Source organism: Cornus florida, unplaced genomic scaffold (assembly GCF_030987335.1).
Source record: "Cornus florida cultivar Cherokee Brave unplaced genomic scaffold, ASM3098733v1 CherokeeBrave_3.0.0_Hap2_Chr03, whole genome shotgun sequence".
Classification (NCBI taxonomy): Eukaryota; Viridiplantae; Streptophyta; class Magnoliopsida; order Cornales; family Cornaceae; genus Cornus; species Cornus florida.
Genome location: NW_026775573.1, coordinates 14,862,970 through 14,880,582, shown reverse-complemented (window position 1 = coordinate 14,880,582; position 17,613 = coordinate 14,862,970). Strand labels below are relative to the sequence as shown.

Genomic DNA, 17,613 nt, shown 5'->3' with positions numbered 1-17,613 from the left:
AGACTAATGAGGTGTGGTATGGACCCTGGATTTGAATGTTTTGGGCCTGCTCCGGTCCGAATGAGGATCCTTATTCCCATTACTGGTTGGATAATCCGACCTCAGACTCAAATACCGTCTAAAACCCTTCTTCACCCCTATTTTACATTTGCGACTCTCTTCTTCAAACTTGTACGTTTTTAGCTGCTGACGATGAATTCACTGGTTGTGAGATACGCCAAGTTCGTGAGACTCTCACCTTCTATCAGACCCAACTCTTCGTTTGGTTTCTCTCTCTCTATATCTTATGGATTACTCTACCTTTATTTATTGGGTTTTTTCTGATTAATCAAATGATGATAGTCACAAGATCAATCACACCATTTTGATGTGTTCTTTTATGGGTTTGTGCTAATGTTTAATATATTGGTAATGGGTGCGGTTTCTTTTATATATGGGATAGTGTTTATTAGAGCAACTTTAATTAATGTGTGTTTGTGATGAAATCTAGTGGTGGGTGTCCGAAGAAGCTCAGAGTTTTGTTACTCAACTGCATCATTTGATGATGGCAATGATGCGGATGTTAATGTCGGTGAAGCTGAAATAAATGATGACGATTTTCTCCCTGAGAAGCCAGAATTACAACCCCAGGGCGTGGATCCCAGAAGGGGTTGGGGTTTTAGGGGCGTCCATAAGGTATTTGATATTAGTTCTGACTGAAGAAATTAACTTTGTGTTCTGTTAGATGCCCTTTTTTTGGAACTTGAACAGCTCCATTGTGTTTTACATGGTTTTAATCTATAATAGATGATCTGGAATGGGGCTATTGCTTTAAAAGGAGCTGTAACCTAAATGGTGGTGTAATCATTTTTATTGTTGTGGTTGTTATTATTATGTTTTTTGATTCCTGGAAATGATGTTTCAATATGCTATCTTAGTTTGTGATTATGGCTTAAACATGTTATTAGTTATATTCAAACTTACCCTTGAGCTACTGTTTTCTTGCTAAGAAAATAAGTGGAAAGAAAAGAAATTAAATTTACCTTGATCTGTTGCACAACAAATTTTTTATTTTTTGGCTGAGATTTTTGTTTTCTGAAGCCAAAAATACATTGTAGAAAAGAGAAAATCTTTTTGTTCTTGTCCTCAATTTTCTTTGCAACATTTTTATAGATGATCTAGAATAAGCTATTACTTTAAAAGGAGCAATGACCTAAATAATGGTAAAATCATTTTTATTTTTATTGTTGTTGTAGTATAATATTTTTGTTTTAAATATGTTACCGTAGTTTGTGAGTATGGCTTAAACATGTAATATTCAAACTTACCCTTGTGCTCCCATTTTCTTGCTAAGAAAATAAATGGAAAGAAAAGATATTTAATTTAATTTGGTTTATTGTTGTTGTTGTTATTGGTGAACTCGGATAAAGTAACCTTGATTTATTTATTCTTTTAGCTGAGAATTTTGTTTTTCTGAAACCAAAACTACATTGTAGTCAAGACATGATGCTTTCTGTTCTTGTCCTCAATTTTGGGTTTGTAAATTTCAGTTTCTACTGTATTACAGAAATTAAGAGTTTTATTTAACGGGTTAATGTTTGCTTTTATAGGCCATTATATGTGGCAAAATCGGCCAATCCCCTGTGCAGAAGATCTTGAGAAATGGTAGAACTGTAACCATCTTTACGGTTGGGACAGGGGGCATGTTTGATCAAAGAATTGTGGGAGCAAGAGACTTGCCGAAACCAGCTCAATGGCATCGAATTGCTGTGCATAATGAACAGCTAGGGGCTTATGCAGTTCAACAACTTGTCAAAAAGTATCCATCCACTTTTTTCCAAAAAAGATGGAATTTTTTTACTTTGTTTCTGTCTAATGCGTGGAGCTTTTCCTGCAGCTCTTCAGTTTATGTTGAGGGTGAAATTGAAACTAGAGTTTACAATGATAATATTAATGGCGATATTAAAAGTGTGCCAGAGGTTTGCGTGCGCCGTGACGGTATGTTAGCATGTAGTGCGTTACTTCTTTCTCGTCTTTTATTATTATGACAAGCCAGAAGGTCACGTTCTTTAGCTTGCAATGGATATATTCGATTTCTTTCTTGTTACCTTGCAAATTATCTGCAAAGCTGAAACTAGTTTATTTGATCTTTTGTAGAAGGAATTAGGCTTGTTTACCAATGAACCTAGGGTTATGTTTGGTATAGGACAAATTATGATTGAGGTTTCAATTTCAGTATGGTTAGAAAGTCTTCCCTTCTCCTTCCTGTTGTAATTGTCATTTGCCAACATATTGATCAAATTATTACTTATTGTTTGTTTGTTTTGAGTAATTTGTTTATTTATTTTTTCTGTTGTCATTATTTTTACAAAGTGTTGACATTATTTACATTTTCAATTTCCCCCTCCTCCTCCCGGCCCCCCCCAAGAAATTCATTAAGGTTTCTTGCTAACATAACACCACTTTCTTATGTGTTCCCTTTAGTGCTCTTCTTTTAACCCCTGGTTTTCTGCATGTTGTGCTTGTTTCTTTTTACATTTTTTTGGTCTCTTATACTTGTATTGTCATTGGATCCTGAAAGAAAAGTGTCCCATTGTTTTGCATTAATAAGTTATTTATGCTCATTAACAGGTAATTCTTCACCGAATAATTAATTATGTTAGGTCGCTAACCCTAAATGTTGAATACGTCAATTGTTAAATATATATTGTTGTGATCATCATTGCTTAGAGGAAAGCACTCCATTTTCTCAATGAGCTACATGGCAGCTTTAAATCTCATTATTCTGGTAATTCTCTTACAATAGCAACCAATCAAAATAAACTTAGTCAGTGAAAATTTTGTGAACTTTAGTAAAGAGAAGCAATTGAGCGAGAACATGTTAATATGATTCAAAAACATTAGTCTTTTTATTTTCTTTTTTCTTTTTGGTTTCCATTGATGGCTCCTGTTACTTGCTTAGATGTTGGTTTATGGATGCCACTTCTACCCCGGTGGCTTTTCTTATAAACCCTACTTATGGCTCTTGTTGCATGTCCCTATCAACAAATGTTGCTTCGGACACTGGTCAACATGATACCTCCATCAACTTGTGTGTGCCTTCTATGAGTGAGACTTGCAAAAGAGTTCATCTCAATTACCTTGAACAATCAATATATGCAGAAAAAGATGCATATGTTGACTGGGAAACCTATTATACTGTTTTATTGGGTTCCCCTGGCAGATGGGCAAAATAATAATGTACATGTTATGCTGCAAATCTTTAATCCCCCACATATAGCCATTTCTTTGGTTATTTGTTGGTAAATTTTCTATTTGACCTATTGGCCAAGTCACATGGATACTCATGTGTTCACATATTTTAGATACTTGTTAGATGTGTTGCCTTGCATGTTGTGGGAGACTTGGAGTCCTGTAATATATTTAATAGAGATATATAGATTTATCTTCCTTTAGGAAATATAAGAAAAACTATTTATCACTTTGGTTACAATGTATATTACAACATCTCATATGCTTGTACTTTTGCTTGAAATTTGTAGTTCGGGGTGTGTGTCATTAATTTGATAAAAATGAAGTTTGGATTGATTCTAAGTTAGTACTTGGATGGGTAGTTTACAAACTAATGGTTTTATAATAAAAAAGAATAAGCCGGTTACTTTAGTTCAATTAGTGAGGGTAATGACAGGAAAGGAAAATTTGAAGTTGCTTAGGAGAAACCCACAAGATCATCTTTTGTTATGATCAATTATTAACGAGGGATTAAAGAAAACAGTTGTCATTTTGAGGCTATTGTAAGGCTAGTCATGTATTAGTCAGAAGTTCAGGGTAGTGCCTAATAAGGACATGATGGGGGAAAATAAGATATTGTTCATGTCCAGTAAAGACCCAAACAGACTGAAGTTGGAGGTCTCACCGTCTCAGAAGGACAGCAGAAGGCCAAATATAGTGTGGGTTGAGGAGATGAGTACAAAATGTTGATTTGATGAGCTAGAGAAGAATTTGGCCCCATATAGAGCCGAACAGCAAAAAAGGATTGTCCTAACTGTTCTTTCAGGAAAATTTGAGTTTAAGTGTATGCTAAATTTCCTTTGGAGGGGATAAGAAGTACTCTCTTTCAAAGTATGATGTGTTACTTTTTATTATGTTTCTGATCAACCTGGTTGGTTACTGTTTATGAATTGGGTCACAAACATAGTGTCCTAGGTGCAAGATGTTCAGAGAAAACTCTGTAGAAGTTGATTTGTAGTATAACTAATGCAAATTTTGGGTGTTGATGCCGAAGACGGTTGTAAAAGGCGATAAAAAAAACTAAACCTTGTTGCATAAATAGAAGATAAATTAAAAAAAAAAAAAAAAAAACTATGATCACTAATTACCTGTTATTTTGCATGTTTCTCCTGCAGGGAGGATTCGTCTCATAAAATCAGGAGAGAGTGTCAGCAAGCTTTCCTTCGATGAGCTGCGTAAGTTTTCTTATTTTAATCTAAAAGTTATCACTGGAGGGGATTGTTTTCTCTTATAATCTTCATATTGGGCTAAAATGTGCCCATTTTTTGCTGCCAGGAGAGGGGCTGCTGTAGTAGAAATCAATTGGCACACATGAAAATCTAATTCTCGAATGGGGGACAGCAGCTGAAGAATCACATTTTCACCAGAAATATATATTTAGTTTGATTCGTAACCAGGCCAAGATGAATGTTATGGTATCTTGTTTTTATTTTATCTACTTGATTTTTCAGCGGGCATGTAGAAATTTATGTTCTGTCCTAGCTTAAAAGAGAACCTTACCTTGATTAATATGATCAGATGCTCGTTTTTCTCGTGTGCTTGTTCTCTTGGTATTATTTCTACAACTATAGATTTTGGTGCCAATCAGGTATCACTGCTTGTCAAACTTTGTGGAGCCTCGAGAAGCACTGTCGAGAGGAAGGTTGCGGTCTTGTTACTGATAATTTTGGTTAAATTTATAAGTGTCTTCCATTTTTGTTATGCTCATTCTTCCCTCAGAATGGTTACTGTACAACCAAGTTGAATTATTATTCCTTGTCACACTTGTGTGCATTCTACTGTGTAAAATTTTCTCTTCCTATTCTAAATTGTTTCAGGGGTATGTCACTCTTTTTAATATTTTTTAAAAAAAATTATCTAGGTTTTTTTTGTGCAGCCATTTTCATAAGAGACCAAAAGGAGAGAGTACTGTAAATTTGGTGTGAAGACATTACTTAAAATCATTCATTCCTGTGACAATACTTTTATGGTAGTTTTTCTCCCAGCTTTGTAATTAGACTCCTCCATAAGCACTACAAACTCTATAAAGTCAACTCAGCAAATTGTACATTCTGACATATAGGGGTGAAATTCAAAGCATTTCTTCCTTTAGTATTCCAAAATTTATGTGTGTTAGTGATCTGACATGCATCTGCATATAATTTGAGTCTGATGTTTGTAGCAGCTACTACATGTTATCTAACTTGGTTTACTGAATGATTTTAGAGGGTTTGGTTGCTCATAACTGGCAAGGGAAATCTTTGTTGAAAATCACTTATTATATAGGTTATATAATGATAATAATTATTTTTTATTTTTTTCTCTGGGGTTTGTTTAGTACTCACATACTTCACAAATTGTCCACCGCGAGAAAGTCACCTTTAATACTTTGTTATATGTGTCATCAATCGATTGTATCATGTTACACAAGTAAAAGTGTTTTATTTTGGTGGTCTTATCACTACATGACATTATTTAATAAGACGGTGATACCATGTTATCACTATAATCGGCTCAATTAAGTTTTTCTCGTTCATCATGGAGTTAAACCCCTTCTATCTTTTGAGGAGGAGGGGTATATAATCAGGATAATAATCTATTGGTACGAGAAAGATATTCCTGCATTGATGATACTAGGTCATATCTTGTGAGTATAAAATAGGATAATAGTCTATTGGTACAAGAAAGACATTCGGATACTAGACATTCCTACACTAATGATACTAAGTCATATCTTGTGGGTATAAAATGAAGATAATAGTCTATTGGTACAAGAAAGGCATTTCTGCACCGATGATACTAGGTCATATCTTGTCACATAAAGCATTTCTCCACATAGGTTATAAGTTTTCAAGTGATATGTATATATATATATATATATATATATATATATATATATATATATTATATGTATGTGTGTGTATCAAACAAACAAATGCAAGTGACATTGCTGATTTCCTTGGTGCCTAGTTGGAACAATTTTAGTGCACACAGCAATAAAATTTTGACACGACTTGGTCCAAGGTTTGCCATCCTCCAAACTGTATGATTGAAGTGTCTTTTTTATGGGCATTATTTATGTTCATGGCCTAAGAAACATTTGACACATCTACACATTAACGACCGACACACTTGTTTATTTAAGGTACACTCGCACTATCTTTACAACTTTTGATGAGACTGTCCTTTCCACTTATATCAACCTCAACAATTTTCTAGGGCTCAAAAGGTACAACCACTTGGGAATTGGGATGCCCTCTTTGCAAATGAAAAACCATAAACAAGTAAAGTGGGGGATTAGTGTGTGATTGATTGTAATTTATATTGTTTTGCCCCTAACACAACTTGGAAGAGAGAGAGGGTTGACCAATTTGCTTTGTTCTCTTCTTAAGAGCACTTGTGTGTTACTTTTCATATATTATGTTTCAAACTTTTTTAGTTGCTATTATTAGCCTATTATATTTTGAGTTTTAAGATTAATATGGTCAAAGTAGTAGAAATTATAACTCATTGCATTCGTCATTCTCCAATATGTGCATTAGGAAAATAATAAGAAAAGTAACGAAAACAAAAATATCTGCATATGTTCACTCATAATGACAAATGTGTCCTGAAAAGGATCATTATTGTGTATTAGTATTAGTTACGTGACAAATTGTATTTCACGTTGCGATTTTTCGAAGAAAATTTGTCTTCATTATTAATGGACATTATTTCAGATAACATGATCTCTTCTTTTTCTTTTTGTACGAAAAATTACGTTGTCTTGATATGAGTAATATTGTGAGTGTAGATTTGGCAATTTGGCAGCCACATGACGCACTCATGTGGGGACCCACCTACTCGGTTCATCTTGTCATTGTAAAAATCATTTTTCATTCTCCTGAGTTCTAAAGATAAACCAAGCTACTAAACTCCTAAAGTGAATTCTCATGGGCACACTTGCTTGATCTTAAGTCTAGATCCTATTCCAAACATGTATACATACTACATATATGTATATTATCAATTAGGATCATATGTTGTGCAATGGAGCCTGCAATTTTGTTCAGGAGGCACAATGCAATAAATTTTTTTTAAGGCAGGACAAATTTAATATTTTACAGAATTATACATAAAAGTTGGGAGGGGGGACAATGCAAAAAAAAAAATTTAAGGAAGGACAATTTTAAAATTTTAAAGAATTATACATACAAATATAAAAATGATTAAAAGTTGAGGGTGGGCAATTTTAACATTGTACATATAAAAATGTAATTTTTTAAAAGTTTAGGGGTCACCCCCAATAAAAAAATTCTAGGCAGGGCAATTTCAAAAGTTTAAAGAATTATACATACAAAATTGAAATTTTTTAAAAGTTGAGGGGGGACACAATGCAATTAAAAAATTTAAGGAAGGGAAATTTTAAAATTTTAAAGAATTATACATACAAAAATTAAAAAAAAAAATTAAAAATTGAGGGTGGGCAATTTTAATTTTTTTTAAAAGTTTAGGGGGACCCACTTAAGCCTTAACCGGCTCCGTTCTTATTTTGCACTGAACAATTTAATACACAAGAAAGGATGAAGAACACCTTACATGGAATGTAATCTCCACAAGTTGAGTAAATCTCACCCCATGTGAGAGATTTTCATCTTTTCATATGCACGGGATCGGCCATTGCATAAGAGAGGACCCTACTCGGTTCATTGTAAGTGCAGAGTGTCTTTTCATTATGAATTCTGCTGAGAAAAATTCTTACTGGCATTCCATCAAGGGGAGAAAAGAGGGAGGAGAAAGGAAAAGAATTACTGATCCTTTACAAAATCCTAGGAATCATCATTAAATCATGTTAAAAGGCAGGGGAGAAATAAATCCATTTTAATAATCACCTGACTGAAACACTTGTTATAATGTAAACCAAAGTGGCTAATTAGCTTCAAAATTCATGGGAGTGGCTTCTACTCTTATAACTATTTTATTCCCTATTTAAGACCTACAAATGAAATAAGACACATGTATCTAGTCAGATTTAGAAATGTATCTGGCCACATTTAGGATGAGAATGAACTTAACAGGTTTGCACTCAGACAACAATTCAACAGAATAATAATCTTCTTATTGGGTAGTGCTACATACTTACCTATTTATACGTTTTTTACTTTACATTCGGATTCGATGTGGAACAAATACCCTTTCCCCCACCCAAACTCGCAACCCCTTCGTTGCGGTCAGGCCACCCTGCCTATCCGGGTGACTTACCCGGACGCTTTCTGAGACAGGTGCTTGGCGTGGTACCGGATCAAAGATTGAGTCTAACTCTAATATTAACTGTAATGAGTGAGAGCTTGCCCATTTATCAAAAAGCTTAAGTTATTGAATAGTGTTATATACCCGCCCATTGATCCGATGTGAGACCCTTGTAACACCTATCCAGATACTGAAAGTATGACTTTTGTTTGGGTCCCATATGAATGATCTAATGAATAGAGAGGCATTCGGTTCCATTCGATTAAAACCATAATAGAACTCTTTTACTATATAATAATTTATAAATTTAAAGATTAACAAAGGTTAGGTACGTTGCCATAATATTCTTTTGTATTATAACTTCTATGATTTCCTATATATAGGCATCTAACTCTTGGACATTCTTGCGTCTTTGTGTTGTATCTTCATGTTCTATTCCTATAAATAGGCATCTAAAATCTTGGTTATTCTTACTTTGTGGTGTTTCTTCATGTTCTAAACTATAAATAGGCATCTAACTGTTGGCTATTCTTGCTTCTTTGTGGTGTTTCTTCATGTTCTAACCATGAACATGTTTGTTATGATTTTTCTTTCCATCATTTCACTAATCTGCGTCTCGTCGCTAGAAGCTTGCCCTAAATGTGGCAACATGGATGTTCCATACCCCCTTAGCACCGACGAAAGCTGTGGAAACCCTAAGTACAGAGTCTACTGCAACAATGGCAACCTAGAATTCTTATCAGCCACAGGATTTTACTACAAAATCCTCAGCACCAATCCAAGTGCTTATAAGCTCATTATAAGCCCACCCTCGATACAAGAAAACACTTGCCAGTCTTCTGATCTCACTTTAGGAGGCCTCAGCCTAGATGAGGAGTCTCCCTTCAACATTTCTACTCGCAACACTGTCATGTTACTGAACTGCTCTAAAAACATTCTCTTGTCGCCATTAAATTGTTCTTCGAACAGCCTTTGCAGGCTCTTTGAAGACAAGGTAGTAATGGGTAGAGGTTGTAAGAACACACTATGCTGCACTTACCTTAAAGATGCATCCATGACTTCGCATAGAATCAGGATCAGGGTTGGAGGCTGCAGTGCTTACACATCTATCGTGGACATCAAGTCGGAGTCACCTGAATCTTGGAACTATGGCGTCGAGCTGCAATGGTTGCCTCCTAACTGAGACTGGCCGTGATGTTGCGGTAGGGAAAAGGTGCCTCCATTGGGAGGAATGGAATAACACTTTGTTTCTTTTTCTTGTTAGCTTTTCTGTTATCTGTTCCTGCAACTATCAAAGAGGTTCATGATAAGCAGGCTTTGGTTGATCCACTGATCACCAAACAGCTTTTGAAGAGTGTTTGACCTTGTACAACCTCTCCACTTGAATTTAATAACAAGGCACAGATTAAATATTTCAGTGTAAAATATCATAGGAATATCTGAAATTTGGAGATTAGCTTACATCCTTTATGTGGTAAGTTGGTAACATGAAATGGGGTATCACTACATAATACTTTCTATAAGCATCCAAAGAAATCATTATTTTTGCCAAAAACATAACTGACCATACTTAGAAAACAAGATAGATTTAACTTTTCTACTAAACCAATTCAAGTAGACATCCAGATGCCGCATACAATGTACTGAACTAAGTGACACATAATAGAGTATGAAGATACAAATGATTTTTATCCGTTCTTTCTTTCTTTTTTTCTTTTTCTAACAAAAATTTAAAAAAATAAAAAATTGTTGCAAATAAATCAACACTCGTATAAACAAATCGAAACCGTCAATGGGACACCAGAAATCTCAGGGATCACCCACTGGAGAAAATACAGGCAACTAGAGTATTGCCACTTCACATATGAACACCTCTCTCTCTCTATACCTAACTAATTCACATGGGGAAAAACGAAAGAAAAAGACCAACACAAAACACTTCCCTCAACACCCCATAACAGCATATCTCACTACTTCCCATTCGCTACTTTCCGCTTTCCATCAACAGAAGCCGAACGCTTTATAGTCTTTTGCAACGGTGAACTACCAGTGGATTGTCTCCGTGATGGTGGTGCTGGAATCAAACTCCTGTTGACAACAAAATAATTCACATTCAGAGCACTGCTGGAATGTAGCAGAATGACAAAGTTAAAGAGCAATAAGTGCAAGCCTGCGAATAGAATAATTATTCTTTGTCACCAAATTTTCCCTTCATCAATTCAATTCACCCAACTGGATGAATGGTTCTAAATGGTTCCTTATTATATTATGGAAAGTTTGCCAAATAGTGAAATGGAATGTTCGAAAGAAGAAAATCAGCAAAGAAAAAAGAAAGTTTATGATGGTTACAGATCATAGTACCTTATTTCTGGGATTTTTGTTTGCTTTGCGTTAGGTCTCTTAATTTTTGATCCCAGTCCATTCGGTATGTTGCTGACTTTGGGAACATTTAATTGCCAAAGAAAGTCTGGCTCAGATGAATCACTAGTTGCAGCCTCAAAGTCATCGGACTCATCCGTGGTTGCTGTCTCATACCGATTCCTTTGTGCTTCATAGTCTTGGCTGTCTTTTCTATTGGCTGAAAGTTTGTTAAAGGATTGTTCAGGGTATATCTTTGATGGGTCGGAGGCAAATCTCTGATAAAACATCTCAGGCAATTGTCTGTTTTCTTCTACCCAACGTCCTGGTGAAATTTCATCTCTACCTACCCCGTCTTGCTTGTTTACCATGACTTTATCAACCCAATTACCAGAACCCACTTCTTTCTCGTCTTCCTTTAACCCAGGGCTGTCAATGGGTGGCCAAGGAGGTGATTCCGTCAACAAGTCAAGATCTAAGCTTCTTTGCCTTCCCAACTTCCTAGTCTGCAGGCCAGAAGAGAAGAGTCGAACTCTGGTTAAATTGATTCTATTATATCCCAAACACTTGATTTTCAGACAACACAAAAATAAAGCCAATCTGTTTTTTCATTTTAAACCTTCTACTTGGCATTTAATGACTTCTTCTTCTTCTTTTTATTTCTCATTTTTATTTGCCATCATATAATAAATTAGTAACTTCCTCTAATAACAGAAATTCAATTCATTTCAGAGAACCAAATTGTTTCAAATAAATTATAATCTAATTTTCATTTTTCTTTTTTGATGACTCCAATTTCTGAAACAATCCCCTTGTCCTATCCAATTCGCTACAAGTTCAATTCAATTATTATGAATCCACTTTAATAACCAAGGTTATGGTGCTTGGGAGACATTGCCAATCTGTTTGGGGAAACAGATACTTCACTGAAGCATAATTATCAGAGACTTTGTTATGAGTTAAGCATACCTCTGCTGTACCAACATCACTCAGCCTCCGACTGTCTGACCCAGGAGACTTTGCTGTCACTCTTTCAGGGCTGCTGAATCTGGATTGCTGGTACTCTGCTTCTCCGTCCTTCCTTGCCAAGGCTGCCTTAAGACTAGCAATCTGGAAGCACATCATAAGTGAAAACAGCAATTAATTAAACAAAATGGAAGAGACCAGATAGGTAAAAGATAAGTGCTTCCTAAAGTAAACAGTCCGATTATGAAAGCAACAGGCATCCTCAAGTAACATGGATATAAAGAGTGTAAAAACCTGTTCCTTCAGCTCCTTGACATCTGCACTATCTTTGTTAGCCCGAGCAGCACCCAGCTCAACAGTTGAAACTCGTTCAGCAAATTTAAGTGTACTAATTGTTTCTCCAATAGCATCAAACTCAGGACTTACGTGAACGAACATTAGAGTCTTGGCTTGCCCTCCTAATAAAATATAAGAGCCAAAAACCTAATTACATAAAAAAATAAAAAAATAAAAGAAAGAAAAGAAAAGAAAGAAAGAAAGAGAATTTTCTACAGCCAGAGGATATTTAATCTTACCAAGTGAATCTTGGAGCAATTGTGTGAGTTTACTGTTTCTATAGGGAACATGAGAATTTTTCTGGGCAAGAGAAGATATAACATCTCCTAGAGCAGAAAGAGACTTGTTAATATGTTGCGCCTCCTTTAATCTATCTCCTACTGCCTCAGATTTATCAACTCTTTCACTTCCTGCCAGGTCAACCAGATGCATACAACCACGAAGAATTGTTCCAGATGTCAGATCTCTTCCTTGAACATGAACCATCAAGCAACTGCAGTTAAAATATACAATTGCACTAGAAGATTAGAAAACTGCTGATATGGTCTCAAAATCATAATTGCAAAATATTATAATTGGGTTACATAAAATTGTGAAAAATTCAGTAAATTATATTTATTTCTGATATTTTGTACCTGTGAGAACGACTACTACGATCATTCATGGCTGTAGCACCGACTGCACGATTTTTATGCCCTAGATTCATTAAATTAATAACATCTGATGTTGATGAAACCGGTATAAGGTTTGCATCTGGTACATTTATTCCGTTCTGAGAGCTGTTACGAATTTCTAATGTGCGTACGAGTTAAGAACACAAATATAATGTAGTTGGATTGAACAAAACAAGCTAAGGTGAGTGAATAAACAACCATTATATTCAGGAAAAAAAAATAAACAACCAATATAAAGGATATCTTTTTTGAGAACCATCTATCACAAGCAGATCCCTAACTTGCTCATTGTAGATCTCAATCATCTGAACGGAAACATCATACAAAAAAGTGTCCTTTCTCTGTTCTGAGATTAGAAATAAATCGCTCAATGCCCTGTAGTTTACACCTAGGCCCTCCTGTGTAATCACTCCAGGTCCAGTCTGCGTATAAAAATAGTCAAAATGGCAAAAAGGAAGGTCATTAAAAATGACCATAAATCTATTAATGTTAAAAAGCATTTAATGTATGGATTCATCATTGTGAGTGTAGCAAACCATGTATGGAATCTCTTACCATAGTATAAGTCTTCCCTGATCCTGTTTGGCCATATGCAAATATACAAACATTGTAACCATCAAGGACCGAACGAATCAAAGGCCGAGTGTCTGAAAATACCTCTTCTGCAGGAGGGAAAAAAAAAAAAAAATGTGGTCTAAAATATTGCTGACATGTGGGGGATTTATAAGAAGAAGAATAACTACAATGGGGACCTTAGCGACCTTGAGTTGCAGATGCACCAAAAACTTTGTTGAATGTGAACGATTTCCGGCCCTCTTTTCCATATTTTGAAGGAGTGAGAATTGTAATGTTCCCTTCATCTACATGATCCACACTGCTCAAACGATTTGGTTGCCCAGGCAAGAAAGGTCGCACTCGGCAGTACACCCTAATATTTCCTATTTAAACATAAGCAAGTAATTATTCAGTGTCATTAAAAATCCTAAGAACAATTTCTTACGTTAGCTAGCTTTAAGCCTTCACTGTCATTACATAACCCAACAACCACCCGTTATAGTTAGCTTTAAGTCACTGACAGTATTACCTTTGAGGTCTTGCACTTGATTGTATAACTTGCGGTTTTCTTCAAGGACACTGTGGTATCCTGAAGCAGCATGAGCTAGACCATGCAAATGTTTACCTATTAAAAATTGCAAGGGATTAGATTATTATTTCATGTTTGTAATCTCCATAAATGTGCAACAATTTGATCTGAAACTAACCAAGATTATTGACCTCTTCTTGATAAGTGTTTTGCAAATTCTGGATACCTACTTTTGCATTATGAAGAGTATGTTTCAATTCCTACAAAATATGAACATTAATTCACAATTACACTCATATGCAAGTTAGTTAAACACATAGTAGTCCAATAATTACTCAATTACCTGTATATCTTTATGTTGTTGTTCAACCAGCATCCGCTGTTTCAAAACCTGGTGTGTTGATTGCTCATCATGAATATCCTTTTTATTGCAGCATTCATCTTTTACTATCTTTGTGGTTGCTTCATCTTCCATCTTAACCATTACATCAGTAGAGGAATATGTCACTAGATTGCATTCAAGAACTATAGACAAAATTGAGATGCTTTGTGCAAAATGGACTAAACTGTACAATTTATTTGTTCTATCTGAACTTTCTAAAAAAATGAAAACCATACATTTATTTCCCCAGAATCAGATATTGGGACACATTTGTTAGGGCCAGAGGTATCCATGTCTCCTAGAGTAGCTTTCATCTGTCAAATCACCAAAAAGATGTTAGATATAATGAAAAGCTCAATAGAAAAATTAACCACCTATCATTTGAAACTTTTCTACTCTAAAGACAAGACACTCATGTTATACGTCAAACCAAAAACATGGTAGAAAGGAAGCTGATTACCTCATTTTGGCCTGCTAAGCGGCGTTCAAATTCCTCCATAACTTTGCTGAGCATATTCTCCACAATCTGTTACAAACAACAAAGTAACATGTTTTCTCAGAACGAAAAATAGAATGCACTGGTCAAAGAAGGATGAGAATCTATCCATCAGTGATATAGTGATAATTTAACCAAGATATAATCAAACGTTCTATAGAAAGTTCCTTCGGTTATTATTACTCACTAAGTCAACAAATGTCAAAATATGATCCCCTTGTTTGCTGTGTATAAGCTTACCCCAACTCCTCATCACTTACAGCAGTTGGCTGAGGTATTCAGGTAAGATATTTTACTTAGTGCAACAAGCATAAGGAAACTTACACTAGGAATTTCTTCTTGCTTCTTTTCTGAAAGAAGCTCACGGACAAGCATATGCAAGGAACGGGTGTTACCCTGCAATTTAAAATGCAAACAGTAGTTTAAAGAGACGATTTTCAATAACGTCAAAGACTAGAATAACTCTCAAATGGTAAAGCTCTCTTACCATTTCATTGACATCCTCGTTAGACAAACTATCCAGAGACCTCTCACTTGACAAGTTCTTTGAAAAGGAATTCATGAATGGTTCAGAATTTTTCCGTACAAAATGCTTCCCAGAGCTGGTGAATTTCATATTTCCGCTATATTTCCACATACCACTTCCACCTCCTTGTTTCCAGTCGTGATATGATTTCAGTGCAAGTACACAGTTCACAATCCTTGAAGATTTTCCTCCCTGAAAATTCAGAATATGGAAGCTCAATTCCCCATTCATCATTTTAGGCAAAATTTTGTAATTGAAATAGATCAAAATACTTCTGCCAGTACCGAATTACCACACATCTCTACTACCTGTTCCAAATCAGAGGCTTCAAAGGTTGGCAGTCCCATTTCCTCCACAGCCACAAGGAAGTTCCTTACATTTTCAAAGTATTGGTATGCAGACAGAGCTGCCCCATCAGGAACAATAACAGAATCACAAGGAGCTTCGACTACCTAAGCAAAATGGAAACTAAGAGCATTAAAAGAAAAGACATATGATAAAGAAGAAGCAATAACAGCAACAAATTAAATAAAATAAAATCAAGAACTGAAATGAACCGTACTTTTGGCACAGCGCCAGGCTGAATCTTGTTGAGAACATTACAAAGGATTATTCCGCTTCGCAACCCAAGCCTGAAATCTTCTTCTGAAGGCTCAGCTGGCAAATCTTTACCCCCAACAACTCCAACCATCTTTCTTAGCCACCCAGCCACTTCATATCTTCTTATGGCTGCAAAACAACATCCCAACATAATTCTTTCAAACAAAATCAAGGCAAGAAAAGGAAAAACTTCACCTAGCAGCATAAAACTGACAAAAAAGAGATGCATTGCACTGAAATGGTCTCCAATTAACTCATAGAATTCGATATTATGAAAGAAAATGAAGAGTATTTATCTTTTCAAATTAAACAGAAAAGACCCCGCTTCATATGATACTCTGATCTCTTTTAAAGGCCACTGTCTATCAAGAATGCAATAATAAAGATAATTTATGGATTGGGGATGAACTCCTTCAACGTCATTGTACAATTCAAACAACTCCCAGTTCAGGAAGCTTTGAGAAATTCATATAAAAGCATCAGAAGGATATAATTGATTAAATTGTGTGCGTATATATATAATACCAAACAAGATTCAGTCGAATTCAGGAAACCAATAGATAAATGTCACATACTAATCATTGTGGACTAGAAATCACAAATTCAAATCAAAATTCAGATATATATAAAAATCAAATTATCGAAAATTCAAGAACAAATTTCAAAATAATGGAGAAAAAAAAGATCGTACAAGCTTCCTGAACCCTCCTAGACGCCATATCGAGGTCGTTCAAGCGCTTTCCATGCTGCCGAAGAACATCCTCAAGAACAGACGCCACAGAAAACGATAAAATACCCTCCGTCGCCATAAGACCACCGCCGAAAAGCAGAGGAACAAAACTGACCGTTAAACAATTGAAATTGAAATTCAATATTTCACCATCTGTGTTAAAAGAGTCTTCCAAATTCAAGCAAGTGTACCAATTTGAATACAATTCTCAAAAGAAAGAGAATGTACGTGTGTGTGTATATATATATACACTATATAGTTACAGATATACACAAAGAGGGCTAGGGTTTGATGGCAAGATCTATTGAGAAAGTAGAGAGAGAGAGAGAAATGGTGGGGAACTATAGAGAGAGGAGAGAGAAACAAATGGTGTTTGGATCTTTTTTCGTCACACTCTCTCCTCCGCCATAGCCTTTCTTTTTACCTCTCTGTATCTTTATCAACTCTCTCTCTCTCTCTCTCTAAATCTATACAACGAAGCAGGTTCCGAACCTCTCGGCTCGGACCCCTGACGGTTTGTATTCGACGGCTGAGAAAAAACTACTAGTGGCTAATTTTACATGTTCTTATTCTTTATTCCGAAATTGCCCCTGCTTTATATGAGTTGTGATTAATCAATTTCTTTAGAAAAATATACTTATATGTTGTTTTGGTTAAAATATTAAATATATATATTTTTTTGGCAAAATGAAATTTGTCGGGATCTGACTATAAAAATATATATATATATATATATCATGATGAGTTTAAGTTCATAGATTGGTATATTTCTTGGCAACTTATCATAATAAAAAGAAAAATGTTATAGATTCGTTCTCAAAATGTTTTTATAATAGTGATATTGGTGTCATTATATTTATGTGGTATACTGGTATTTATATATATATATATATATATATTGACCACCAATCTAATAAATTGCGCCCACGAAAAAAGAAAAAGAATGCTCTGCTATGTGTTTTATTATGGTTGCAGGGTTGCAC

General features: G+C 35.3%; 3 protein-coding genes across 3 annotated transcripts; 2 read left to right on the top strand and 1 right to left on the bottom strand.

The window, feature by feature from the left end:
- Positions 1–106: 106 nt before the first annotated feature.
- On the top strand, positions 107–4,802 carry LOC132299627 (single-stranded DNA-binding protein, mitochondrial). Its single transcript, XM_059796368.1, has 6 exons — positions 107–265; positions 491–675; positions 1,590–1,798; positions 1,877–1,977; positions 4,386–4,445; positions 4,546–4,802. The coding sequence occupies exons 1-6, from the start codon at positions 193–195 to the stop codon at positions 4,560–4,562; spliced, it is 645 nt and encodes a 214-aa protein (XP_059652351.1). The 5' UTR covers positions 107–192; the 3' UTR covers positions 4,563–4,802.
- Positions 4,803–9,043: 4,241 nt separating this feature from the next.
- Positions 9,044–9,661, top strand: LOC132301141 (wall-associated receptor kinase-like 20). The gene has a single exon (XM_059798420.1). The coding sequence runs from the start codon at positions 9,044–9,046 to the stop codon at positions 9,659–9,661; it is 618 nt and encodes a 205-aa protein (XP_059654403.1).
- A 487-nt stretch (positions 9,662–10,148) lies between these two features.
- On the bottom strand, positions 10,149–17,048 carry LOC132299626 (kinesin-like protein KIN-14I). Its single transcript, XM_059796367.1, has 19 exons — positions 16,592–17,048; positions 15,863–16,029; positions 15,609–15,752; positions 15,262–15,492; positions 15,099–15,170; positions 14,739–14,804; positions 14,515–14,592; positions 14,240–14,371; positions 14,075–14,156; positions 13,897–13,992; positions 13,574–13,750; positions 13,368–13,474; positions 13,056–13,234; positions 12,774–12,935; positions 12,378–12,631; positions 12,097–12,260; positions 11,806–11,946; positions 10,840–11,342; positions 10,149–10,566 (listed from the first exon to the last, which is right to left on the bottom strand). Exons 1-19 carry the CDS (start codon positions 16,707–16,709, stop codon positions 10,449–10,451), a joined length of 2,991 nt encoding a protein of 996 aa, XP_059652350.1. The 5' UTR covers positions 16,710–17,048; the 3' UTR covers positions 10,149–10,448.
- Positions 17,049–17,613: the final 565 nt, after the last annotated feature.

Coding starts and splice junctions, on each gene's coding strand:
- LOC132301141 (XM_059798420.1), top strand. CDS start 9,044: ATGAACATGTTTGTTATGATTTTTCTTTCCATCATTTCACTAATCTGC.
- LOC132299627 (XM_059796368.1), top strand. CDS start 193: ATGAATTCACTGGTTGTGAGATACGCCAAGTTCGTGAGACTCTCACCT. Junction 266..490: donor CAGACCCAACTCTTCGTTTG/GTTTCTCTCTCT, acceptor GATGAAATCTAG/TGGTGGGTGTCCGAAGAAGC. Junction 676..1,589: donor GTTTTAGGGGCGTCCATAAG/GTATTTGATATT, acceptor TTGCTTTTATAG/GCCATTATATGTGGCAAAAT.
- LOC132299626 (XM_059796367.1), bottom strand. CDS start 16,709: ATGGCGACGGAGGGTATTTTATCGTTTTCTGTGGCGTCTGTTCTTGAG. Junction 16,030..16,591: donor TAGGAGGGTTCAGGAAGCTT/GTACGATCTTTT, acceptor GTTGTTTTGCAG/CCATAAGAAGATATGAAGTG. Junction 13,751..13,896: donor TCAAGTGCAAGACCTCAAAG/GTAATACTGTCA, acceptor ATGTTTAAATAG/GAAATATTAGGGTGTACTGC.